This window comes from Callorhinchus milii, unplaced genomic scaffold (genome assembly GCF_018977255.1).
Source record: "Callorhinchus milii isolate IMCB2004 unplaced genomic scaffold, IMCB_Cmil_1.0 Scaffold1, whole genome shotgun sequence".
NCBI lineage: Eukaryota > Metazoa > Chordata > Chondrichthyes > Chimaeriformes > Callorhinchidae > Callorhinchus > Callorhinchus milii.
The window spans coordinates 6196438-6224275 of NW_024704742.1; the positions used below are offsets into that span (position 1 = coordinate 6196438).

Consider the following 27838-nt stretch of genomic DNA (forward strand, 5'->3'; position numbering starts at 1 on the left):
GGTCACATTGAAATACACTTCTCCCTTGTGATTGATTATGTTTCCTGTCTGTGCAGAGCTCAGTGGAAAACGATGCAGCTTTTTTTTCAGAATCGCATGTGTCATTTTCCCCAAACAGCAGGTTATGATTACAGCGAAGTGTAAATCCGACTGAGTGTTTTTTATAACCCTTTTTCTCCTGAAGTAGGTCTGTTTGAAACTGTCACTTAAAAGGGGGGAAAAAAATGTACAATTAGTCCTTACCGGCATATCTTGTGCTGTATTTTCTGATTAAATGACCTAAGGGGAATGTTAATTTTAAAGGATGTAAATCTAATGTAAACCTAGAGACATTTTAAAGTGTTTAACGCTATCGGAGTGTGCAGCAAAAACAAATCTTGCCTTTAACATCCAGAGGGCTGAAATATTGCAGAGTCTCGGCCTTAAGACCAACGTCATTTAAGATTATGCAGAATTTTGGAAGATTCCTAAATTACGTCTTAATTTGGAAGTCAGTTTTCTGCAGTATCCAGATTGCTGGATGTGTTCTGTGCCGGTGGAAAAAACAGTTTCACATTAAGACTGAAGTTAAGAATTTTACTTTTTAATGGCATTGGTTTTCAGGCTAAGACCAAGAGAGATTGTGGCCTCTGGTTTGAGAAGCGTGACAGGAAAACTTCAGGTTCTTGTTACCACATGGTGGAGAGGTTTACTCATTCACCTGGATGTATAACATGTCACTAACCTCATCATTTGCTTTTTCAGTTAGCTGAATTCAGCCAGCAACAGTTGGCAGAGCAGGGAAGGGGTGGCGCTTGAGGTGTTACAACTAGTTTCAGTGTCCAGGAGTAGGAGGGAAAAAGTTAACCAAGATTTCCCACTCTTCGTCTCTATTTACACCTATGATGGACAGTGCATGTGTGTGGAGAACACGTGAGGTCAGGATAACTTAGCTTCACAGACTCCGCCACTGACTCTGCTGTGAGGTAGTTAGTGCAAGAGAGGGATGGGGTGAGGAGAGGTCTGGCTCCTGTACGTCCAGGTAAATTTATTGGGATAAATATTGAATACATGGTTCAATTGAGTAAGCCAAAGGCCTTATTAAATCCAAATCTATAATATCGACTTGGACCCCCCCTTATTCACCAGTTCTGTCATTTCCTCATAGTAATGTACTCCATAAGAAGGTTCAGATAGAGAAGCTAATAATAATAATAATAATCCTTGCATTTGATATAGCGCCTTATCACGTCTTCGAGACGTCTCAAAACTCTTCACAGGATACACTGTAAAGTGAATTGACCGTATACTTTGTGGGCGAAAATGTAAGCTAGCACATATGTATTGACCTCTGGAGTATCCCTGGGTTTGTTGAAGAACAGTCCAGTGTCCAGAGAACTGAGCCTTTTACAAAGAATCAACGTCTGTACGAGACAAGGGGAGAAAAATGGGCCAAACCAAAAGTCAGGGAAAAATATCAGGAAGAGTTGAGCGTCAGCTTTATGTGATCATATGTCCCAGAGGTTGTTTAAGTGGAACCTGGAGTTTTCCATTTAAAATGTCTGCACAGGCATCCAGCGCTGTAGGAGTCACACATGTGAGTGACTGAGAACTGTTTTATTTGACGGGTTCTGCACTAAAAAGCATTTTTTTTTTTCCGTGAAGGGGAGCGCTTCGGTAATGATTTTCCACAGAAACTGAGAACGTTTTAACTTGATTTGTTCGGGTAGAAGTTTAGGCTGTCGTTTCCTGCGAGGGTTGCGGGTGGTGGTGAGGGGAAAGGGAATTGTGGACAGAGACGTAAGGACAAAACGGAAAAGGTCCAAGGTACAAAGCTTTGTTGAGATAACGAAAGCAGAAGCTGGCTGGTTGATTTGGGTCCTTTCTCTCTGACCCCAGGCAAGGTCAGCCTATCTATCCAGTTTCAGGTGGATTCAGGCAGCCCTACCCAACAGCACACCCAGTCAACACTCCCATATCTAGGTAAGGTGCAGTTGCTGAAAGACTACTGAGTGGCTCTTTGAGTGAAAGGGCAAGTTGCTGTCCTGCTTGCAGCTGAACATGTTTCTGCTTATCTGCTAGCTGGGTTCGATAAATTAACGCCTGTGTCACACAACGCTTACACAGTCTTGCAAAGGCACAATGGACCCATGGCGTGGTGCACCGCAACAACAGCAAAAAAAACTCGGTATAGCGGTGAGCACGTCCAGCTCTGATTTAAAACTTGGCAATCGCCCTTTCAAAGAATGAATGCACGTCCCTTGAATTGAATTCTCAATAAATTCCGCATCTTGCAAGTATAGCTTTCCGTGCGGGGAGGGAGAATTGGAGGGAGTCTCATGGCCAGAGTTCATCCTTGCAGAAGCTGACTGTAGGGGCCTCAGAATTAATCATGCACCTACCCTCTCTCTTGTTGACTCCTTGCACTGTAAGCTCCAGGCATAGAGGGTGGCAATCACACACCGACTGCTTCCTACCTGAGGGGTACACATTGCTCTGTCAGTGTCGCACTCACTATTGGTAACTCAGACAACCTGCAAAGGGCTGTCCAGGTCGATAGGAAAGCATGTCACCAGGTGGATAAATAATTGTGCTCTACTCCACTTTATGAGTCGAGAATCCTCGCTCATAACATCCGTGTGGCCCAAAGTGAGGTGATGGGGCAGCGGGTGGAATCTTGTTGAGTGCGTTCGAATGAATTAGGCTCCTTTATAGTAAACACAGAAGAATCATCAAACTGGTTTCAAGTGAATTCAGACAGTATTGTGCTTAACCGGCTCCCTAGAAAAAAGGGATCTTCAGTGTGTAATACCCAGGCAATTCGACTGTTTTGCTATTTACATTGCCATGAGCACGAAACTTAAATTAATTAGAATTATCTGATTGAGAGCACAATTATTACAATATAATCCATTTTAACCACCAAACAACAACAACAAAGACGTCTTGTACAATTTAGCTTTTAATTGCTCAAAACAAGTTTGCTCATTGCTGTTCTTTCATGTTTTCCTGTTAAACTAAATTGCAGTTATCAAAGGCAGTATAGCTTAATTTCACTCCACAATTAACCACTCAATTATACTTTGAAGCATGTTTTTTTTCGGGAAAGAAAAATCCTGTTATGTAAACATCTTATGTAACAGCTGTGGGATATGACCGTGTGAACTGAATTTCTACTAAAAGAAATCACAGCCACCAGAAACATTAATCAGACCAGACCATGTTATTTTACAAAATTGAAATTTGTGGTCACTTTATGTGACAGGTGCAGTCAGCTGGGCCCTTGTTATTCAGTGCAGTTTCAATGCTGAGTAGAGTTGAGGCGTTCATGCTAAATTACTCAAACTCTCCCCCCAAAAAACACTGATGATTCCTGCTTCAGGCTCTGTACAGAGTGGACACTTTGCGTTGTGTGAACCAGGCGTTATACTCTGCATCTTGCTAGCAAGGTGTGCTGCACATCACCCGCTGAACTGCACACAGTGGTTTGTGACACACTTTACACGTGGCTGCTTTTCAATTGCCTGTTAAGACTGCAGGGTCCCATGGTTTTGTAAAGAAAATGTTTGCCTTTGTATTAACGTTTGCTTGTTTCCACAAGTGCGGGCTTGTGACCCGCTCCCAGATCTTGCGAGCCATTGGCACTGGGTATCGGGCCACCGGAGAGTGCGTACAAGTGGGCACTGATTTCCCCTGCCACCTTAGGGTGAAGCACTTCTCCTCCCTCTCACTTAACGCCTCTGGTGTCTCCGTTGAGATCAGGCGTGCCAGGGGAAGGGAAGTACATGATTTAAGCCATGTTCCTGACACCTTCCAGCTCTGACCTCAAATGAAACAAAACCTATAATTCTGTTGAATTACTGAGCCAAGCCTTGTCATAGCCCTGTAACCTCAAAAAGCTGCCGGGCATTGCTAACGTCAGGACAACTTCCAGTCCCTTGACACCCTGTGCACTGGCAGCTGACACACTAAACTCTGCTAAATTACAATTAAATAGAACCAAAAACTATATTTTCCTCTTTAAATCCCTCCTTCCCTCCCAAATATATATTTACAATCATAACCACCCTTTCTGATGATGGTAATATTACATTTTCGCACCGGAACATGCCTGGCAGGATGTGGATGAATGTCTATGGTTAATGTTGTCCAGCTTTAATGTTTTGTATTTTCATATGGTCCGTTTGTTGCTGTTTATCTTACACTGCAAATAAAGTTGGGATCTAAAATACGATACTCGCAACCCTGATTAGTTTGCGCTAATCGTAATTTCCAGTGTGTGGTTCACATTGTTAAGATTCAACTTGAAAGTCAGCAAAAATAAATCTCAAAATCATGAATCACGAACCACAAGTTGCAATTAGAGTAACTATTCCAATTGGAGGATATTGTGTTTTACCCCAGCGATAGATATGGACAGGTGTTCATCGTTTCAAGCGAAGGATACAATATTCTTCCTCTCTTGGAAGATGTCTTTTTGCTCCTTGGGAAAAACCATTGAAACTCGATTATATGTATCCTGTGGGATTAAGATCCCACCATATGGACAATTAGGTATTTGAGCCCATGTCCTGTAACAATCGGGTGTTATAATTTTTACACTGATCATCTCATGACTTAGAGTTGGTGTCAGTTGTTGTACTAGAGCAACATGTTTGAAGTGCTGAAAATGACCCAATCCAGCCAAACTAGTAAATAAAAATGCACAATCTCTAAGTAAACTGAGGCACAATGACCTCTTGCATGGGTGCATGTTACACAGAATTGACAAATGCGGTCCACGTTGACTAGATTTTAACAGTGAAGGAGATCTATTGATACTTCTCATCCTTCTATGCAGCAACTGACCAGACTGTGACATTTGCCTCGGCTGAACTTTAAGGCTGATGTTACGATGAAAACGTTTAACCGAATTTCATCGTAGAAAAACACTGGGGTTATACATTTTATACAGAGGAACCCTGTTATAATGCTCTTCCAATACAGCGCTGCCCCATTCACAAAGGTGGAGGAGTTATAGACTCTGATATTTTCAGAGAAAATCCCATTGTTAAGCACGGAATAGTTGACTCAGCGTGAAGCACTGCACGCTCACAAAGCGCAGGAAGAGACGTGCCAGTGACCTGATGATCTGGAACCTATTTTCATGTGCCAGTCAAGCAGTACGCTGGCTTTCTGCGCACGAATGCGGCACGTTTCAGAGACGTCACAAAGCCGAACGCCAAAGCACCTTGCTCCAAAGCACCAAACGTAGATTACAATGTGACGGACGCATTCCCTGTTAATTTATGAATCGCTGGTGTGAACCAACACTATCTAGGACCAACGGGGTATTATCCAATCAATGATATCTGTATGCTTGTAAAAGGAGACTGATAATGAACTTGGAACCTAGATGAACATTCCTGCACAGGTCTAAGTGGTACTGTTTGGAAATACGCTTGCTATGTATATCTGCATTTACACATCCAGTCCGGCCTCCGCTTCTCCTGCTTTCTCTCGTCTTCTGTGTGTCCGAGTGCAAGAAACACCAGTGCCTTTGCGATTACGTTTGCTCTGCGATCGATTTCATTTCTTCTGTTTGTTTCTGGTCTGCCCAACCTCAGGTTTTCACACCACATGATGCCTGGCCAACCAGGTCATCATGCAACTGGAATTCCTCACCCAGCAATTGTCAACCCTCAGATCAAGCAAGAACCTATGCAGAATGAGAGTGAACTAATGAGCATGTAGGTTGATTTACATAGCTTTAGACTGTACAGCACAGAAACAGGCCATTCGGCCCAATTAGTCTTGACTGGTGTTAATGCTTCATATGAGTCCCCACCCACTCCTTACTCCCTCCTTCCCTCCCACACCCTTCTATTCCTTTCTTCCTCACATGTATATCTGGCTTCCTCTTAAGTGCATCTATACATTCTGTTTCAACCGGAGTTCCACATACTCGCTACCCCCTGCATGAAGCAGTTAATAATAATAATAATAATAATAATAATAATAATAATATCTTATACTGGTGATGAATAGATTTGGAGAGTAGATATTTTTTATTGGAGAGTGGAGGCTCTGTTTTAAAACCATGCATGCGTACTGCTTTCTCTTAAGTGGAAGGGCACGCTCCTCTGATAGCCTACTGATTAAAGGCATCACCAAGTCATACAGCAATAAGCCATATGGTTGCAAGTTCAAGTCCTGGTGTGTAGGCATCCTGAGTTAACTGACCTCAGGTAAGACAGCAACTGGCTGGTACATTGGGGCTTAATGTCCTTGACCAGGGAGCAGGGAAATCGATCAAGGTTACCGTTGCTGATCACTATATCCAAAGACTACTTTCGCAGGTGCATATCTCAGGTGAAGGGAGGACAGGATGCCTCTTGTGGCTGAAAAGCCTATCAACACTCAGAGTCGAGGCTTACACCTGTATAACGACAACTTGGTTGAGCTGCTACAATGTAGGGTGCGGCCTCAACCCAATAATAAATTGGTCACTTTAATCCACAACACTGCTGTGCGCAATTGGCTAATTGGCTGCCACGTTTCGCCCACAAACTATACAGTCAATTCACTTGACAGTATATTCCGTGAAGCGCTTTGAGACGTCTCGAAGACATGATAAGGCGCTACATCAAATGCAAGGCTTATTATTATTATTATAAAAGATGTCTGCAGCATTCAGGGGGGAATTGGTGGCAAAAATAAAGGGGGAGTCGAAAGAATTTGATTTATTGTATTTTCTTTTGCCCTTGTCACACACAACCTGTATGATCTCCTGCAGTCCCACCTCACTGTCGACTCCCTCTGCTCTGCAAACTCAGGCCCACCTCACAGCCATCGGTGGGCGAGCTGCCATCCAATTGCCCCGTGTCTGGAGCTCCACAGCTCCCTCTCCTCTTTCAAAAGCCTTGAGTCATATCTCTCCTACCCCTTTCCTATCCCCCCCACCCACTCCAATTCAACCGATTGCTGCTCCATTTGCGTGAAGCACTTTTTGAGACGCTTTTTGACTACGTGTGTGACGGCATATATGTGCAAATTGCCATTTTTAAGTATGTTAAAACTGCCCAGCTGTGGGAATGAATTAAAACGATACTCTTTGTTTCCCCTAGGAAACCTCACCACGAATCTCGGAAGGAACAAGAGGCCAAAAAGCCTCACATCAAGAAACCGCTCAACGCCTTCATGTTATACATGAAGGAAATGAGAGCGAACGTCGTGGCAGAGTGCACTCTTAAAGAGAGCGCTGCTATCAATCAGATCCTGGGGAGAAGGGTGAGTTGAATGGTAGTTTTGATGTGCTCCAATTAACAAGCGAACAAGCCAGGCATCCCTGTGAGTCTTGTTGATTTTGATGTCGCCATTGATGTTGCCTATATCCTGAGCTGGATGTATTCCCAACTATTGTGTAGTGTCGTGTACTGAGCTAAGCTGGACTCGGATGGCTTTCCATAACATCTTGTCTGTTCCTCGAATAACGCCGCAAACGTGAGTAAGTCCAATCCTTGTAGGAATTGACTACTTGCAGTCACCCGAGGTTACGTTGCAGTCCTTCAGGATATACGACAATTGAACCTTGATCATAATAAGTATGCAGTTGTATTTGCGTATACACAGCCTGGATAGCATGGGAGTAGGCCATTTGACCCAATCTGCCCGTGCTGCCGATCCAATGAATGAGTTAGCTTTTAACCGTAAAGAAAAGCAATCTGCTGTTGTAACTAGCCGCCAGTTACAGCACCGATCGGTGTCGCAGTGACTGGACTCTGATCGATGTTGTAGTGATGACCATCTCTTTGTGCTTTGTTGCAGTGGCACGCTTTGACTCGTGAAGAACAAGCAAAATATTATGAATTGGCTCGCAAGGAACGGCAACTTCACATGCAGCTTTACCCAGGCTGGTCCGCTCGGGATAACTATGTAAGTTGCTATATGGTGCTGGGTCTCGTGTAGGTGTCAGCCTTGTTAACTTGGCAGAGCTCTCACTTGACGCGGAAGGTTGTGGATTCAAGCCCCACTTTAGCGTTATAATCTAGGCTGACACTTCAGTGAAATGTGTGTGTGGGGGGTGGTGGGGGTTGTGGGGGGAGCGCTGCTGCGTTGTCAGATGTGCTGTGCTTCAAGTGAGATGTTAAACCGGGTTTTCTTCTACTTCCCAGTAAAATTGGTCATGGCTGTTTCTGCGATGTTGCTGTGTGTAAATTGCCTCTGCTGCATGATTTGCCCTGTAAAACTGTCGCTGAAGACAGAATACTGTAGTTACCACAAAACCATTCTCATGATTTTTTCTTTATTGTGATTTCTCTTTAAAGAAATGTTTCACCACAGTGAATGCAAGATTTCCCCACTGTTTTACCATATACACGTCACAGCCCTATTTTTGGCCCTTCACCTAGGCTTCTTAATAGAAAATAAATCTTTTCAAGTGGATAGAAGCACTGGAGCAGAAAGACTAGAAGGTTGCCGGGTCTAGTCCAGGACTGTGGTGAATTAGCTGATCTCAGTTGAAACAGTAGTTGAAGTGCTGCTGTTCTCCGAGTTCTTGCTTCTTATCACTATCCAATAACTGCTGAAAACTGCACATGTGTAGGTGTCAAATGAGGGAGGACAGGGGTCACACTCAGCTGTGTTTCCCCGCCTTAGCTCCTTCCCCCACCCCGCCCAGAATTAAATAGCCCGCGAAACACACTAAGCTTTAAGGAATTGCAAATATTGTAGCCTCTAATTATACCCGGATGTGCCTTACCCCGATCTGCCAGAATCCTATCTCAGCCAATACAATTCCTCCAGGGGGATACTTAAGCTGCAATACAATTTCACACGAGTCAAAAATAACATCAGCATCTGAGCTCATTTCCGGCAGTCGGGGTGAGGCGCATCCGTATTCCTGCCGGGTTCATTGCCATGTTACAGTGTTTCAGCCCTGGCGTACTGGTAGCACTCTTGCTTCTGAGTCAGAAGGTTGTGGGTTCAAGCTCCACATCGGGGCTTGGAATCACATAGTCTAAGCTGACACTCCAATGCCGTGGAGTGGGTGGTGGGGGATGGTGTTTCATTGTCCTTCGGATCATACTTTAAACCCGAGGTCCCATCTGCCTCTTCAGGTGGACGTTAAAGATCCCATGGTACAATTCGAAAAGAAACAGGAGTTTCTCCTGGTGTCCCGGCCAACAAATCCCCCAAATAAAATTGGTCACTCACTCTATGGCTGTTTCTGGGATATTGCTGTGCACAAATTGGCTGCCACACTCGCCTACAAAATACACAGTTAATCAACTTTACAGTATATCCTGTAAAGCACTTTGAGATGTCTCAATGACGTGAAAAGGTGCTGTATCAAATGCAAGGATTATTATTATTATTATTATCTGCACAGAACCAGAAGAGCAGCTTGAACAAGTGTAGCAGAGCAGTGTCTGATTGCCAGGTAACTTCACCTTTGTGCCTACGCTACCTTACTTTGAAATTGTCCCAGTTCCATTTAGTTTCCAGCACTGAGTTGTTTTCTCTCTTGAAAGCACTGATTCTTGTGTAAAATTTAACCGCTGCCAGTCCCCGCCCCCCACCCAGCACCTCATCCTGTACAATTTCCATTTCGATAGCATCTTCCACATGGTGAGGACGTCTCAAAGTGCCAATTGTCCAATCTTCACAAGCGACCTTGGAGATTGAGTGTCAGCTATTGATACGCAGGGTTGATGTAGCAGAGACAGTCTAAATTTGTCTTCACCCAACATGCCACACAATTCTCTCTGGCAGAAATAACAATAATCCTTCCAATTTGGTATAGGGCCTTATCAACAACAACAAGAATAAATTGCAGTTATATGGCGCCTTTCATGTCGGGAGGACGTCCCTAGGCGCTGGATGGAGCATTACCATGTAGTCGAGACATCTCAAAGCACTGGATAGACATCACTTACAGATATCAATGATGGAGATGACTCTATCATGTATCATGTGATTCTTTGTGATTCTTCTCCTCTTCCCCCACCCATGAAGTACAGTGACTGAGCAACTGTAGATAAACGCAGCAGCCAATTTGCGCACAGACATGAAACAGCCATGAAGTGAATGATGAAGGATCTCTAGATAGTGATCAGGAACAAAAGCTCTTGTTATTTCTTTCACCAAAGCACATGGAACTGCTCTAGAACCATGGAAATTTGCAACACAGACAAAACTAGTACATCTGCACTGGCTCTTTGAAAGAGCAATCTATTCAATCGCCATTATTTGCGCTCCAACCCAACAAATTTCACACCCGCATAAGAAGAGAAGTAGATAATTATTTGGGGAGGACAAGTTTGCAGGGCTAGGGGGAGAGAGCGGGGGAGTGGGATTGAATTGGATAGCTCTTTTCAAAGAACCGGCACAGACACGATTGGCCGAATGGCCTCCTTCTGTGCTGTATAATTCTATGATTGTATGCTAACAGTGTCACCTAAAACATGATATTTGGAAACTGGATGTTTTGGGTTAATTCAGATTTCCAGTTTGTGAATGTTGGTTTGCAAAATTCATGGTTGATATTATAACCACCTTCACTATAAGCGCTGCCACATTTATAAGCTGGGTGGGTAATGTACCCGGATATTCTACGGTGTCAAAGCATGAAACTCCCATTATCTCAGGAGTAGCTCTTCTAGGTTAGAAATGCATATCACGAGAAAAATTACAAACAGTGGAGTGCATTGCTGCCAGTCGACTCTCTATACACATGTGCAAATGAACCCGGTGACATTGACAACGATAATAGAAATTAAGAAGCACTGACTTCTTATAGCACAGGGTGGGAATTGTTTAGATCCCTTCATAGCAGGATTACCCTGCATTTGGAAACCAAAGAAATCAATTAATGCAACAAATCGCATGAATTTTGCATTTTAGATCCCCTTCTCCACTGTATGTTTTCTTGAGAATGCAAAATGCAAACAAAGTAACTGTCTGTATGGGAGTGTTTTTCTACCTTGAATCCACTTGAAGGACTGATCTAGATATATCTTGAATTTGTTTCAAATGTTGAAGGGAAAGAAGAAGAAGAGGAAACGTGAAAAGATGCAGGAAGCCACCCCAGGTAAGAATAAAGTCAACACATTCTTGACATGTAACGGATTTTACATAACGTCCCATGTTAATAAAGAGGGGCCATGCAGAAGTTACTAGGGTACATCATGCACTAATCTTTCTACCTTGTATTTATAATAGGAAATCCTGTTATAATGATACTGTGAAGAAGAGAGTGCTTTATTTTTTTTAACAATCAACGTCTCTTAAATAGTAATGTGTGGTGCTTCTTTCCAAATAAAATAAAAACTTGGTAAGATCCAATGGCCAACAGTGAAATTGTAATGCAAATATATTCTTATGTGTATCTCTCAAGAATGCACCTTCACATTCCTTCTTCAAACACCATTCCAAAATTGGAAGGATCTTTTTTATTTAACATGGGATGTTATGCGCTGCATTGCATTTTCTATTTAATGTGTTTCCACTGGGGTACGTTGATATTGTGTGGTGACATGCTGGATTGAACCTCCTTAACAGCTCAATGAAATCTTGCCCAATTTGCAGAAGAAAATACTACCATCCCAAACCAAGCTTTAGTTATTGCATTCAAATAAGAGGTATATTTAATTTTTGCTTTTGCGTATTCTACACTTTCCGTCTTAGTATTGTTGCAGATTCCAAATCCTTGGTGTCTGTCCAACATTAGAACAGAAATCTCATTTCAGCCCGTATTTTTGTTGAGTTTGTCCAATTTTCTCCTCTCTTGTACTGAAGGTTCTAACTATTGCGGGGATATGATCCCACAGTCTCTGGCTGCCCTCCAATATTTTGTAGAAGTGGGATATTCTTCCCATGTGAGTTTAGACAGTGATGATTTGCAGGCTATTCATCGGCAGAGCACCACAGCTGAGTTTGATCTTGTTCCTGCACAAAATCCTGGTTCATGGGCTTTCCAGCAGAAGTCACTTGAGCAAAGTAGGAGCCAACAATCTACTGTACTTTTTAATTGGTGCTTTGTTTCTCTAGTCTTAAAGTAGCAGAGAATCCAAATGTAACAAAAACCTTAGTTCATTATCTGACGTACATGTTAGGGTAGAATAGTGAATGAAAAGCAGGCTCCTTTAACTTCAAGTCCAATTGGTTTGGTGGAATGGTTTTGGTTCCCTGGTGAAATGATGTGGAAAAGTGAGGCACTTAAGGCTTGAAATTCCAGGTCTTTGCCCAAATGACCATTTTGTCTTACATTTAAAGATTGTGTAGAACTGTAGACAATTCTGAAACTCAGTTTTTAATTTGGAGGCTGGTCGTTTGAAAGAACTGCAGGAAACAGGCTTCCGAATGAAGGCTGAGTTAAAGAATGTCCCGCAATTCTTTAAACTTTAAAGACAAAATGTTCTGATAGGGTTGGAAACCAGGTGAAATTTCTGGCTTTTTTTTTGTGAGATGAAGAGTGTAAGAAGAATCCAACTGCAGCTTCTATCAGATTATAGTGAGAGGGTTATTGATGTTGAATGTGATGAAGTCCGTAGACTATATCCAGCTGTAGGATGATAAACTCAACCCCTGCATAAGATCATTTGAAGGATGGATGAGGAATCTAGAGTGTGAAATGACCAATTTGCTTTGCTGTTCCTTGGAAAATGAGATTGATGACACTTAAATCAAGAAATCTATTAAATATAGCAGGCTCATCAGTTCAATGGATGCTGTGCATGATTTGGCTCAGTGAGCAAATACACAAGGCAGCGTGGTTTAGAATCATACACAGCGAGAAGGTCCCAAGTCAATCAATGCCTGTGTTAAGTTTTCTGAGAGAGGAGAGAGTCCTGCGAAGAGGATAAAAAATGTCTTTTAAGTGTTTTGGAGTAGGATGGGAGTGAGAATCAATCAACTGTGGTTTCTGCTCTTGATGGCTGTTTCGTGATCCCCGTAAAACGTGGGTTTGATTTTGGCTGTGATTGCTCTGCCTCACTTGCTATTTTGACAATTAACAGAAAAAACACTTCAAAGCTAAGGCTGAATTCAATAATTTGGCAAATTCTGGATGCTCTGAAATGCTACATGAAGACAAAATTACACTTGTATAGCGCCTTTCACATCGGAAGGACATCCCAACGCACTTAATTGAGGGTAAATAAGAGTAAATCTGGAATTTCTTCTCACATATTTCTTAAAAAACAGAAAACTTGGCATGCAGGGTATTGGAGTTGTATGTTAAGGAAGCCAAATGAAGTGTTACGTTTTGTTACAAATTAGTTTCTATTGGAATCCTGATGTCTTGGGGTTTAACCTATCATTTATGGTAATGTGTTTTTGGTTTTTCTTTAAAATGGGATTTCCCATTAAAGATCGTGAACTGTAGTGATCAGCATAAAATAATTCTCCTTGCAATTAAGTAAATGTAGTACTGTCTACAGTTGCCTTGTCTTTGCTGCACATTCACATATTCTGATGATCGTCAAAGATGTTGTGGGCAAGTGACATTTGGTACGACCAAAAGGGACATTGTGGTGTAGACATTGTCTGGGTCATGACCTTCAGGAAATTGGTGTAAAGCGATAGAGCTACAAAGAATCATAGCAATTATAGAAGCCCTGCAGACTTATTTAGCAACTCAATTCCATGATGAGTTTTAGCCTTTAAATAGAAGTACTCAGGAGTACATAGTCAAGCAACTATGTCATGGAGGTGGGATTCAGATGAAGTTATCAACCATCCTCAAAGCTTAACTCAAGAACTTTACAACAGCCTCCTTGAACCAAAAGTGAGGTTGCTACCTGGAAATCACTCCTTCTGTCGATTACTTTTCACACGTTTCACACCCTGCTTGATTCCAAACCCCAGCTCAGATACAAGCTCTTAACTGTTCAGTGGCTTGGTATGTCTTTTTGACGTGAAAGACGTTATACTGTAGCTCAGTGGTTAGAGCACTCGCCTCACAAGCGAGAGACCTGGTTCGATTCCTGGCAGGGCGAAACATTGGACCAGTTTCCTTACTCCACACGCCTCTGTTTACCTCACAGTAAGTAGGAATCCGGTTGTTAGTCAATTGGCGGATCGCTTTTCCTAGGGTAATAATTCCTTCAAAAAAAATAAGTCACTCAATCAAATATACAGTCAATTCACTTTACAACGTATTTTTTGAAGCGCTTTGAGACGTCTCGAAGACATGCTAAGGCGCTATATCAAATGCAAGTATTATTATTATTATACAAATATAATTTTGTTGTTTTTGTTGGAGAATTTGTGGCTTTGCTCTGTTTATTTCTGCAAGTTTCAGGTTAAATACAGACGATCGACTACACTCCCGTCTAGCCATCTGATATCGAACGTATTAGCAGATAGCACACAAGCACCGCAGGCTTACTTGAATGGCAGCTTGAGTCAATTACCAGTCACTGTGTACACACATGCATATATAAAAGCTGTTTATTTTGAGCTGTGAACTATTTTCCAGGGATGAGCGCTAAATGCACAAATATGAAGCGATCTTAGTTATGCCGGTTTTGGATGAATTCACTGACTTTCACGCTTGTGTGTTAGCCTGGCTCAGTTGGAAACATTTGTGCCTCTGAGTCAGAAAGTTGTGGATGCAAGTTGTGTCGAGACTTGAACTTACATAACCTAGGCGGACACGCCTAATTCTGTGCTGGGGCTGCACTGCATCATCTCAGGTGTAAGGTGTCTTTGGATGAGATGTTAAACTGCGGTTAATTATTATTATTTGTTATTATTATTCATTTGCCCATTTGTGGTGGAAGTTAAAGATCCCCAGTCATTCACTTTATGGCTGTTTGTGGGAGTTGGCTGCCTGCATTTGCCCACAAACTACAGTTGACGGTAAAATCCTGTGAATCCTCCCGATGTGAACGGTTCTATATTCAAATGCGAGGATTATTATTTTTATTTTGATCATTATTTTTCTGATGACCAAAGCAGTAAGAGTTTTCCTTATCTGAATGCTCGACATTACTGTTTTGCAGGGCCTGCTTTACTTGCCCTCTTTTATTCTTTGGATGTAAATCGAATCCTCTCAGCCTTGAGCATCGAGGTGCAGGTCCATTCATTTACTTGCAAGCCATGTATCCCCGTCACTTTCTTCCACAGTTTTTCACGTTGTAAGATCAACAATTTTGGCTGGGCCGACAATCTTCATTGAAAGGACATTCAGTTCAGAACCTATTCCCATACTTTGGTTAAGCAGCCCTACGCCTTTGCATGCATCATATCTGTTCGCTCATTATTTGCAGTATTTTCATCTTTGTCTTTCTTGGGGTGGGTAAATTCACAAATGACAAGACAATTTCTTTAATCTGCCGTAATCTTGATGAGCACACTGTTCTGGATATTAACTAGACCGGGCTGCGCAAAAGGCAATAGAGAGTGTACGTTTGATAACTAACAGTCACAGAATCTGGTTGCCATAAATCAAAGGATCCCGCTTGTTTGGTGATGCTGTTTAGAGATAAGAGAGTTAGATTAAACAGGGACAAGCAGAGTTTCTTCCACCTCAGGAAGAACAGGGAGCAATCCTGAAAAACAACATCCAGCATAACACAACGTCTGGAGAGTGTTATAAGACAGCAACAGATCAAAGGCTTGAGATGGCAAACTGGGTTTATCAACAGCACTGAAACTGGAACATGGCCCACGGTGTGCTAGAGTTTTGTGATCTGGAAAAAGAGAGTGATTTCTTACTGCTTTCCAACAAAAAACACTGTCGGACGTTCTCACTTGTATAACACACTTCTCGTGCTGTTAAAGCCAGTGAGTGCGGAAGAAGTGAGAGCAATACCTATTGTATCTTCTATATCTCACAATCATTTTAGACTTTTTTCTCGTTTTGCCCAAGGGCATATGGTACCATAAGAGGGATAGAAGGAGAGAGAGAAGAGAGAGAGAAAACACTTTTCCCATGTCAGAGCAGGTCAAGGCTGACATTTGACAGGGGGTAACCGAGGAAGGGGTGAAAAACCTTGACACAAATTGCAGCACATTCCACATCAAATGAAAGATATATATTGAAAAGGGTCTCCTTTCACCAGTTAACATTTTATTGTGCCCTGAGGTGATATGAGTCCAGCAAAATCTCACGGTCTCAACCTTAAGACCATTATCTTAAAATTTAAGAGCTTGTGGAATTTTGGAAAATTCTTCAATTCAGTCTTCATTTTTGAAGCTGGTTTTCCCTCAGTTCTTCAAAAGAGCTTTTTTTGAAAGTAAGACAGAATTTAAGGATTTTCTAAAAAAAAATTCTGTGCAATCTTCAACAGGTATCGATCGGCCTGGCTTAGTTGGTAGTTGTCTCACCAGCCACAGATCTGAACGATGTGGGTTCTTGTTTGTCCACAAATACGCAGTACCCACTTGTGAAGCATGAAAGCGTCATAGGCATTATATCAAATGGAAGAGTTATTATTATTTTAAGTCTGTGAGTGGTCTTAAGACTGAGCCCATGAGCATGTTCAAAGCATTTGAATGTCACCATTGTTTGCAGTGTCTTTTATATTTAACCCCCAAAACGAGTTCCATGTGTACTCATAACATTACTTCACGTGAAGTAAAGTTATATTTGATGTTTGGCTTATTTTTTAAAAGGATATAAAATGCACATTTTCTCCCCTCTGGTCAGAGAATGGTTCTTGCCAGCTGTGCACATCTGGATTGTTCATTTGGTTTTGCAGGAGATCACTCAAAGATACACAGGTTTCAATGATTTTTCGCCCACAAAATTCACTTCACAGTATATTCTGTGAAGCGCTTTGAGACATCTTGAAGACGTAATAAGGGTGCTATATCAAATGCAAGGATTATTATTATTATTATTATATTTATATGTCCACGTTCTATGGGTATACTTTACACATCAGAGACGTGAAATTCTTCATGTTTTTAGGCAGTATGAACATTGTCTAAAACTTGAAGGTTTTTCAGGATTTGGGAAAATTCTTCAATTCAGTCTCAGTTTGGAAGTATTTTTTTCCTGCAGGTCTTAAATTTAAGAATTGTCGAAAAGCAGCTTCCAAATAAGACTGAGTTGAAGACTTTTCCAAAATGCCACGCAATCGTAAATTTTAACTTAACAGCCTTAAGGTCAAGGCCAATCTTAAGGCGATGAAAAACTTTGGGGCTCTGGCATCTTATTCTAGCTCCAGGGTCAACTGTATTGGGGGATTTATGTCATTCAGCAACAAAAGGTGAATTCACCAGAATTCTTTCCTGGATCATTTGGCGTTTTTCTGTGGTTTGTTGTTATTAAATCGAATTCTTATTTGTTCACTTTCTTAAAATTTCCCGACAAGAGCTGTCGTTGGGCACATAAAGTCCTTCAGGTAAAACAGGCAGAGAAGACAGCTGGGCTGTGGGCTTCCTCACAGATCCCACAGGAGGCACTAAAGTTGGCACTGAAGACGGCAGTTAAATCAAGCGATTTCCCCCCACACCCACACCCACACACATCTCCCAGACAGGGGCAATCCTGGTATAATGCTGCTTCCCAGCTCATGTTCCAGCTGAGATTACATTTTCTCCCAATCTTTGCCGGAGGGCTGCGAATGACTGGTTGACCTGAGCCTTGAACCTTCCAAACCTCGACGATGGGAGTTTTCCTATGTAACTAGACTGCGTTGAAAATTCAGGCTGATCAAAACATCTAGATTAAACGTTGCAGAATCGTTCCTTCCTCTTAACATCCGTGCATCTCATTATACCCGAAACAGTATTGCTTTATGGTGTTTTATTTTGCTAATATATTTATGCAGGATAATCCCATTTCGTTAGACAAATTGAATTTAAGTCTTTGTTGGCAACAAACACAGGAGACAAAAGACAATTCTGAGTCACACAAGACAGTTTTAAAATGACATACAATGAAGAGATCAAGCTCATTTTCCATATGCATTGGCACAAATGTAAAGTTAACCACACACAGACTGTCCTCATCATATTTCAAACACCATCTACAGCGGCTTAAACTTTGTGCCCACCGACCAGTCGGGGAGCAGATGTCAGTTCTGAGATAACATAAACGACGCGCGATCACATTACACACGACCAACGTGGGAGGGAGAACCGAGGACAGACAGGCAAGACCTGAAATTGACAATGGAAATCTTTATGGGGATTGAGATCAATTTCAGTGTCCGGAAGAAGAAAAAAAAGGCTTTGCATATCTGGGAAGCTTTTTACTATTCCATCTTGTGAGGAGAAAATGCTGGGAGGCAATTTCTGAGAAAATAAACGCAACCTTCCAGGTCAAGACGACAGCCAAGGACTGCCAGAAGTATTGCAGTAGGAGGCACCATTTATCTCAAGCCAAATTCTTCTTGGTGGTTCTCCAGGCATCAATACTGCACTTCCTGCAGTCTCTCATTGCTACGGCTGGAGGAGCACATAGACTGAGGTCAAGTGACTGAAATGAAACGGTGCTTCATAGGGATGTGTGATGCTCGCACGAGAGCCTCTGCTTTTGTCTCTCCCCCCAGCTCCTCTTGCCTCCCCTCCACCCAGCGACCCCAAGGAGATGAGACCCAGGGCCATTGCTCACCACAAAGTTCCTGGTCTTGTCCACGGCTGAGAAACTACTTGCCAGTTTTCCAAGAAAAATGTAGGTGAGTTGACATTCATATTTGTTGTTATCCTGATTTTCTTAATTAAAAATAGAATGAATGATAACTTCATTATAAAACGAATACCAGTTTAAAACTCTTTGATTACACCTGGTGTTCAGATTCAACATGTCATTCAACATGTCATGCTTTCATAGATCAACTATTACTAAAGTTCACATACTTTGCAAGCGTCCTTTTAAGTTGCTATGTATTTTATTTTGTTTTTTTGTTTGTGTATTTGCAGGCGATGAGGTTGGAAAATTTGAGCAGAGGCTTTCCTCGTAGGATAAAATCTCGGAGTGCTTTGTTGAGGTGGTGTGGATCACAACGTGAAAAACATGAGTCTTATTTTATAATAATAATGCAGTTGATAGGGTCACATTGCAGTGATGGGAACATTGCATTGTTGGTGGGCCTATCCTTCAGATGAGACATTAAAGTGACTTCCAGTCTGCTTTTTCAGGGGGATGATAAAGATATCAAGCAGCGACTCAAAAAGAGAAGGGTGTTTCTTACGGTTTCCCTTGGCCAATGATCCCAGATAAAATGAATCATTCCTTTCAAGGCTATTTGAGGGGAAGATTGCTATGTGCAAATCTTCCGCCACATACACCTACAAGATACACATTTGCAACAGTTTACAGTAAATCCTCTGATGCACTTTGAGAGGTCTCAATGTTGTGATAAGGTACTATATCAACTGTAAGGGTTATCATAAGCATCCTAATTTAGAGTCTACACGTGCATTTTCTTGCATGGAAAACTGGAACCAGAACCATGGCTATCTTATCCCCTCCCTAGAGGCACTAAGGGATGCTGACCTGGTTGAGCACCGGCTATAGAACATTTTGTAGAGGAACGTTGAGACCAATTGTTGTGTCCCTATTGCTTCGGTTCAAATCAAGACCACAAGTTGGGAAGAGGCTCATTTACAGTACAACGTAATTTATATTTGTTTAGCACCTTTCATGTCGGGAAGACATCCCAAATCGCGTTCACAGTGCTGGTTCGGCTCCCGAGCTGGGGTGGGCTGCGGTAAGATGATCCAAAGTGCTGTCAAAGAGGTACACTTTGAGACGGGGCTTGAAAGAGGGGAGGGAGGGAATGAGGGAGGGAATGAGGGAGCGAGCGAGTTGGAAATTCCGGGATGGGGTACCAGGTTGGTAGGGGAGCGGCCAGGTTGGTAGGGCTCAAGGAGGTCACCGAGGTAGGATGGGAAGAGACCATAGAGCAATTTGAAGGTGAGAACAAAGATATTGAACTCAATCCGCTGAGGGATGGGGAGCCAATGGCGGTGCTAGGCTTGCAGAGCTAGGAGAGGGAGAGGCTCTGGACAGTCTGTAGCTTTGTGGGGAAGAGTTCCAGGCCAGCAATCCCCCAGATAAAATAAATCACTTACCATGGTATTTTGAGGCAGATTGCTATGTGATCTCTAAGCACTCCAGGGTGCTGTATAAATGAAATGCGTTGTTGTTGATGTGATCAAATCTGCGTACAATACAGTTGAGTGTGTTGGTGTGATCCAGTGGACGTGAGGAGAGAGTTAATGGCAGAGGTGGGCATTTGAACTCATCCCTCCAGGATAGCCATCCTATATTCCCATCCCAGCATTAAGCTTTTTTCCTAAATGAGCCCAGTCCTGGCCTTTACTTTGCTGGCAACCCGTTTTAGCTGTTATTTACTATTTGTGCAAAGAAATAAAAGTTAACCCCATTAGAATGCACCCGGTTACTTCGAGTGGTTTCTGGTGCTAACAAACAGACATCCTGTGCTAAAAGTACCTGACTTGATCATGCTTACAGTCCCCCTTCCCCTCTCCGCCTTGGCTTTTATGTCAGACTCCGCCACTGTGAAGCGCTGCGGTCGAGTACAACAGCAACAACAACATAATGACATTTATAGAGCTCCTTTCACGTCAGGAGGACGTCCCAAAGAGCTGAACAGTCAGGTATCGGGGACCGAGCATAGGGGAGGGGTGGTGCAGGGGTGAGGGAAGGCAGAGAGGTGGGAGGGAGACCAAAGGCACGGTCGAAGAGAAGGCCTTGAAGGAGGCAAGGGAGGAAGCGAGGCGAAGGGACTGTGGGATGGAGTTCCAGAGTGTGGGGGCAGAGAGGCTGAAAGCCCGGCCACCGATGGTAGGGTGGATCGGGCGGGAGACATGGAGCAGACCAGAGTCCGCTGAACGGAGGGAGCGGGCAGTTTGGTAGGGAGTTGAGGCACCAGGTGGTAGATTGGGGAGTCGAGAGGTAGGGAGGTGACAGGGAGTGAAGGGATTTGTACATGAGAGTGAGGATCTTGAAGTCGATCTGTTCGGTGATGGGGAGCCAGTGGAGCCCGGGCCAGAACTGATGAGATGTGGGGATGGAGTTTGGTCCGGGTCAGTATGTGGGCGGCAGAGTTCTGAATGAGCAGATCTTTTGAATGGTGGAGCTCGGGAGACCAGCGAGGAGTGCGTTTGAGTAATCCAAACGGGAGGTGACAAATGCGGGCATGAGGATTTCCGCTGCATTTGGGTTAAGGTACAGTCGGAGATGGGCACAGTAGCGGAGGCGGAAGAAGGTGGTCCTGGTCAGGGACCAGAAGTTGGGAAGGAAGGAAAGCTGGGGTTCGAACCGGACACCTAAATTGCACACTGGTTCGTTGAGTCTGAGGGAGAGGCCAGGGAGATTGAGGAGTTTAGATCTGCAGGAGTGAAGGCATTGACAGTAGCCAAGGTGTATGGCTTCCATCTTGTACATATTCAGGAAGTTTACACTCATCCAGGCCTTGATGTCTGCCAGACAAGCTGATAGAACATCGGCGGAGGTAAAGTAGATTTGTGTGTCATCCGCATACATGTGGAAGTTTACCCCGTGTCTGCAGATGACATCGCTGAGCGAGAGCATATAGATAAGGAAAAGAAGAGGGCCAAGGATGGAGCCCTGGGGTACCCTGCAGGTGACCGGGCGGGGAGAGGAGAAACCATTTGCTGAGATAAAATGGAGGCAGTTGGTTAAGTAGGACTCAAACCATGCGAATGTGGACCCACTAAGGTGGATGAGGGAGGAGAGGGAGATGAGGAAGTGGTCCGAGATGGCCTTGTGATATAGACAGGTCAGAAATGTCAAATGACCGTGGGGTTTGAGGAGCAGGGAGTGTTGGAGAGGGTACGGATGAGGGAGGGGGAAGGGGTGTTTGCCTTTCGGAGGCGGTTGGTGAGGAGAGAGTGAGTGAGGGGATAGTTGGGGTGGCTGCTCATGCTGTTATGCTCGGCTCTGGCAGTCATCAAATACCTCCACCAAGTGGCTAGTCTTCCTACATGAGCCTCGCTAGTTGTTGTTGGCAGTCTATGTTTACAGGTGGCATGATTCTAGCTTTATACAGCTACCACGTAAAATTTTATCAGCAGAAGTCACTGTATAATGATCAGGAACTGCAATCTTGGCTACCACTAGCGGATCAATTTCAGGGGTAATAATCCCTTCAAATAAAAAGATGACAATAATAAATTGGTCGCTCAATCCATGTCTGTTTATGGGACACTACTGAGCACAATTGTCTGCTGGGTTTCGCCTCCAAAATATACAGTCAATTCACTTTACATTATATTCTGTGAAGCGCTTTGAGACGTCTCGAAGGCATGATAAGGCGCTATATCAAATGCAAGGATTATTATTATTATTATTAACAGGGACAAAATTTGCAAAGATCGCTGAAAGGAATGATGCTCACCCCACATCAACAAATGCGTTGCAGAGCCCTGATGTTCGAACACATGTTAGTCTGTAAGATCATTTTGTCTTAAAATTTAAGATAGTAATCAACATTGCATTGATATAGCACCTTATCACTTCTTTGAGAGTCTCAAAGTGCTTCACAGAAGATCGTGTAAAGTAGATCGACCGTGTATTTTGTGGGCGAAACCCGGCAGCCAAATTGCTCACAGCAGCGTCCCCACAAACAGTCGTGGATTGAGTGATCAAATTATTATTTTTTAATTAATTTATTTACCCCCGCAAAAGCGATCCGCCAATCAGCTAACAACTGGGTTCCTACTTACTGCTAGGTAAACAGAGCCATTCTAGGCTTGTAGCAGAGTTACCTAATTGCTGTTGTGGTATGCCAAGGTTGATAGAGTTTTGATGTTATAATAACATTGGGTAACTGCACAGGACTTGATTATTACAAATCTCACCGGGTCGTGTAAATGCATTGGTTATAATTTGCAAAGCAAGCTAAAGGCATGGAGGGTAGAAGGTCTAAATTGAGCTCACCTGGGAATACAGTGTTAAAATTGAGACGTGAGGATGTGAGTGGATTGCTAGGCTCAGATTCCTGGATCTCATCATTATTTCCAGCTGATCACCATGCAACTCGTGTTGCTTTTGGTACGTGACTGACTCTGATCAATTCATGAACATTGTGGGGAGAGCCTTCTCCTCCCACCCCCAGTCACCTACAAGATCTGTTCCCTCGTAGCCAAGGAACAAGAACGACAGCAACAACAGAAAAAAAGTTTTTCTTCTGAAATGGGTCTCGAAGAAAATTATAATTAAAGGACGTGTCATGGCGGAACATTAAAACAGATTATTATTTCTGCTTGTGAGACTGAGCAGAACTTATCCTATTGTACGTGCTTATCCAGTCAGCTTTATTTGCGGAAATAAAAATCCCATTTCATAGCTGGTTTCAACACATCCTCAATTTATAATGCGATCCCGATGATAAGTAAAGTAACCGAGTAGCTTATCAAACATTTCTACACCTGGGCAGAATACCGAAGCTCATCCTTTTCTTCCTATTATTGGAGCGCGTTTGAATCGCTCCGAGGCAGGAAAAAAAACACTCAAAAGAAGATTGCAAAGCCACCCTGCTGTATGTTAATACAGTCTGTGCAAGAATTTTAAACTAAAATTGGCTCCTCTTTTTTTCTTCCTCTTTGCTCAGACTGGAGAAGCAATAGTCATGCAGAGGTTGACCACGGGATTTGCCAGCCTCGCAGTAAGAATCTAATTTGAACCTTTCGTCCCTTGTTCCATTAATAACATCAACGATAATACGATGCTGTACCCCACCTCCTCAAAAGTAAACACAAGAGTATGATGCTTGGATAACATTTCTGAAATGTTACTATTATTTGCAATATGCCTGATAGCTGGCACGCAGCAATCTACCTACCTACTGGGGTAAATGTATGCAGATCCCGATAGCTGGGACGCATTTAGGATTAGCGGAATTATTTCCCTGCAGCGGTAACCAACTCGCCTCGCCTGTATTAGCACACGCACAGATCAAATATCTTTATCTCTTTATTCTTGCCCCCATGCCGTCTATAACATGGAATTTAGCAATGGTAGACTTCTCCTCCCACTTGGCACCCTCTCTGAACAGTTTCCGCCCCCCACCCCACCCACTTGNTTTTTTTGTGTGTGTACCCAATTGATTATCTTGGTGTGCATCTGTATGTAGTGTGTATGCGTATTTGCATGTCCGTTACGTACAGAAACTATGAATCTCTTTAACACGGAGAGAGTAGGTCTTTTGTAGGTTCTTCTGTGTTGTTGTTTTACTAGAATGAGCACGTTTCATCACTGATTTGCCAACCTATGCAGCAAGCAAGTGACACAGGACGACTGGGTTTTTACATACCATGCTCCCCTTTGCAAATAATGTGGGGAAGGGGTTTGTGATGGGAGAAGGGGGTGGGGGGGGGGGGGGGGGAACTTTGAGCGTTTCAACGGACTTAACACCACGTTGACAATTTCAGAAACGCTGTGTGTAAAATGCAAATATTTGAACTTAAAACACCGCTGGAGTGTCAGTGGATGTATCACTGCACCGCGCTTGCTGCTGCTGCTGCATCCGTGTGTTTACAGATAGATTTAGCTGTAGATAAAAGAAAGGTATAGTTTCTTAACAAGAAAGAGAGAGAGAGAGAGAGAGAATGAGAGAGAGAGCCTCAACCACAATCTGTTCCTGTAAGAGTGGTAAATGTTATGCGCTATGGTAGACATGCCGGTGAGGTGCGTTTCTGGGAGGGTTTGCTCTAATCTTAACAGGCACTAAATCTCTGTCTTCGCAGAAAGCAGCAGATGGCTTTGAACAGATAACCGTTATTGACGTTTCTGTGTTTGTTTTTGCTGTTCTCGTACTGCTTTGGGAACCTGGAAGCGCACGTTTTAATGTCCTTTTGAAACTCTGCTTTTCAAAACGTCACTATGCAGCAAACTGCGTCTGTTATTGGGTTTGCGTAGTAGTCAGAGAGTAAATAATAAATGCTCAGAGACTGAAATCGTGGGTGGGGGTGGGGGGTGGGGGGGTGGGGGGGCGTGTTTCTTTCTAAATTATTAATGCTGTTTATCTTTAAGCTCGATAAGTTGATGTTTTAAAATTCTTTTATGTTTGTTGCACAGAGCAATCACAGAGATTATGTGTGTTTTTTTTTTACGAGAAGTTTGCACACAACACATTTTCCAAGTTCTTACAACTGTTAAATAGTACTCGGCCCTTTCGGATGGTTCATCCTGATTTTAGCAGCGGAGGTATAAAGTAATAAATTCAACAGCTGCAGATGTTCCTGTATTTAAAAATTCAGATCCTGTATATCTCCATAAGAAATGGCAGTCTGATTTGATATGCTTGTACGGTTTATATAATAAAAATGATTTGAATTTTTTCCCTTGAAATTAGCATTTAGATGAAATGCTTAACGTTTTAAATGTTAAAGTACCGTAAAATCCAGATTACAAATCAGTCCTGTGTGTGTGTGTGTGTGTATATATATATATATATATATTTTCTTTTTTTTTAGTTACCGTTTCGGTAAAGGGGCTTCAAGTTGCTCTCTTTGTATTTAAAGGACAAAATACATGGATATAGGCGTGACTTTGCGCACTGTTTACGGTAATAAACAGGAACCCCTTTTCTGTATGTAAATGTTGTCAACATCAAATTGAGTTCAAATGAGTACAGGTCATATGTACTGTTACTGTTAGGTTCTGCACGTGTTTCTGCTACATGCAGATCAGTATTTACAATATGGCAGTGTCATCCACTGGAAAATCATTGAAGCATCATTCTGGTGTTTATAATTCCCAGGTTTTACGATAGACATTAGCAGCTCTGCTACCAGACTTATTTATTAGCATTTATTAGCATTTTAGACAATTCTTCAATTGAGCCTGAGTTTTGAAGCCCGTTCTGTATTTGCTGACAAGAAATTCAGCTTCATAATTACGAATCGACCAATACTGAAGATGCCAAGAAAAAGATCTGAAGTCTAGACACAGGTGAAATTTCTCTCCCTGCACACCTACAACCCCCGCCACCCCCCCCCGCCCCCCCCCCCCCCCCCCACCCGCCAACCCACTCCAGGCCAGGAGGCATCAAGGAAAGTATTTTGTTGCGTAAAAGAAGCATTTAATTATTTTTATATTGCTGCTATGCAACCAGGCTTTCATCCCCACTCTCAGATTTAAATTTTTTTTCAAACGGTTACCTCTATCGGGAGGAACAAGCCCTATAATTAAAGCATTTGCTCCTTTTCCCGCTGGAGGTGACATGATGATGCACTAGAAGTATCAGGATTTGGAGTGGGGCACCAGCTTTTGTGTTTCCCGTTCCAAGGTACAGTTGGCCCCGATGCTGAAGAGAACTGTGCAGATGTACAACAAAGCCATTGCTAACCAGTGCTGAACGCCGGTTACTTATTTTTCTTTAAAATCATTAAGCGTTGAGGCAAGCCTCGAGAGCTTTAGAAGCTTTGTTTTAAAAAAAAAGCTTAAAAGTTCCTCAAAATAAGCTGCGTGTACAATATCAACAACACAATTGCATTCGATTTAGTGTCTTATTATGTTCAAATTGGAGTCCTGTAGCTCAGTGGTTAGTGCACTCGCCTCGCAAGAGATTCTTGGCAGGTCGAAATGTTGGGCAAGTTTCCTTAATTCACACGCCTCTGTTTACCTGGTAGTAAGAACCCAGTTATTAGTCGATTGGCGGATTTAGTGTCGATTGGGGGGGGTTCATGCGCTCTGAGACGCTACCCTGCGTGGAGGGAACTATATAAGTGCAAGTTGTTGTTGTAATAATTCCTTAAACATGTTTTGAACAAAAATTGGTCACTTTAATCCGCGACTGTTTGCGGGGACACTGCTGTGCGCGATTGGCTGCCACGTCTCACTCACAAAATATACCGTCCACTCACTTTACAATATATTCTGTGAAGCGCTTTGAGACGTCTCGAAGACGTGTTAAGGCTCTATATCAAATGCAAGGATTATTATTATTGTTATGTCGAAAGCGCTTCACAGTTTTACTGAGTTGCATTGTGTCTGTGGCTTACAGTACATAAGAGTTCGTCTCAATGCCTCTTAACAGCTGATTTATACTAAATGTTCAACGTTTACTTGACACAGAAATTACGTTGAAATCAATGCTAAAGTGTAAGCAGCCTATGTTTAGAAGTGTCTATTCATCTTCGATACAAGCGTAAAATGCTATACTCAGCTCGGGAAATTATGCCAGCCCTATTTAAAGTGTGTGGTGCAGAGGAATGAAATTATATTTTCTGGCACAAGGACAAACTTCCTTGGGCAAAGGCAGAGATTACATTGCACTTAAAATGATTACTGTCAGTTACATGAATCGCCGATGTGATGTAGTCAATGTACACCGCTCACTCAGTCTAGCGATCTTTTCATTTTGCCTTTATGTTGGGATTTGCCACATAAGGAAAAGGTCACCACAGTATCTTAGCGATCATTACGTGATTTGTCCGACAGTTTAATGAACGGTAAAGCTGCGGTTAATTCCAGGACCTGTTTCAATATTGGAACTTGCTTTTGCTTTTTTGTTATTTTCATACTTACCATTTTTATTAATTTGCCCTCCATCCAGTAGAGTGACTGTGTTTTGCTCACAAAATACGTTACGGTAAATCCTGCAAAGTGCTATGCCGTCATGAAAGGTTTCCTCTTATTATAATATGAATAATATTAATAATCCTTGCATTTGATAGAGCGCTTTATCACGCCTTTCAGACGTTTCAAACCCCTTCACAGGATATACTGTAAAGTGTAGTGACTGTGAGGTTTGTGGGCAAAATGCGGCAGCCAATTGCGCACAGCAGTGTCCCACAAACAGTTGTGGATTGAGTGACCACATTGTTATTATCCATGAGTTCTGATTTGTAGTGACATTAGGGGTATACAGGGGTGAGATACTGTCGAACCTGATTGTCACAGATAGCTTTCGCCTCTCCCCTCTCC

At 42.7% G+C, this 27838-nt stretch overlaps 1 protein-coding gene across 1 annotated transcript in view; it reads left to right on the forward strand.

Moving 5' to 3' along the window:
- Positions 1-27838, forward strand: part of LOC103182161 (lymphoid enhancer-binding factor 1) — a 57716-nt gene that overhangs the window by 12438 nt on the left and 17440 nt on the right. The window contains exons 4-8 of the mRNA XM_042337863.1: positions 1879-1962; positions 5586-5708; positions 7086-7248; positions 7786-7893; positions 11002-11050. Coding sequence (XP_042193797.1) covers positions 1879-1962; positions 5586-5708; positions 7086-7248; positions 7786-7893; positions 11002-11050 — 527 coding nt within the window. The remainder of the gene's footprint in view (positions 1-1878; positions 1963-5585; positions 5709-7085; positions 7249-7785; positions 7894-11001; positions 11051-27838) is intronic.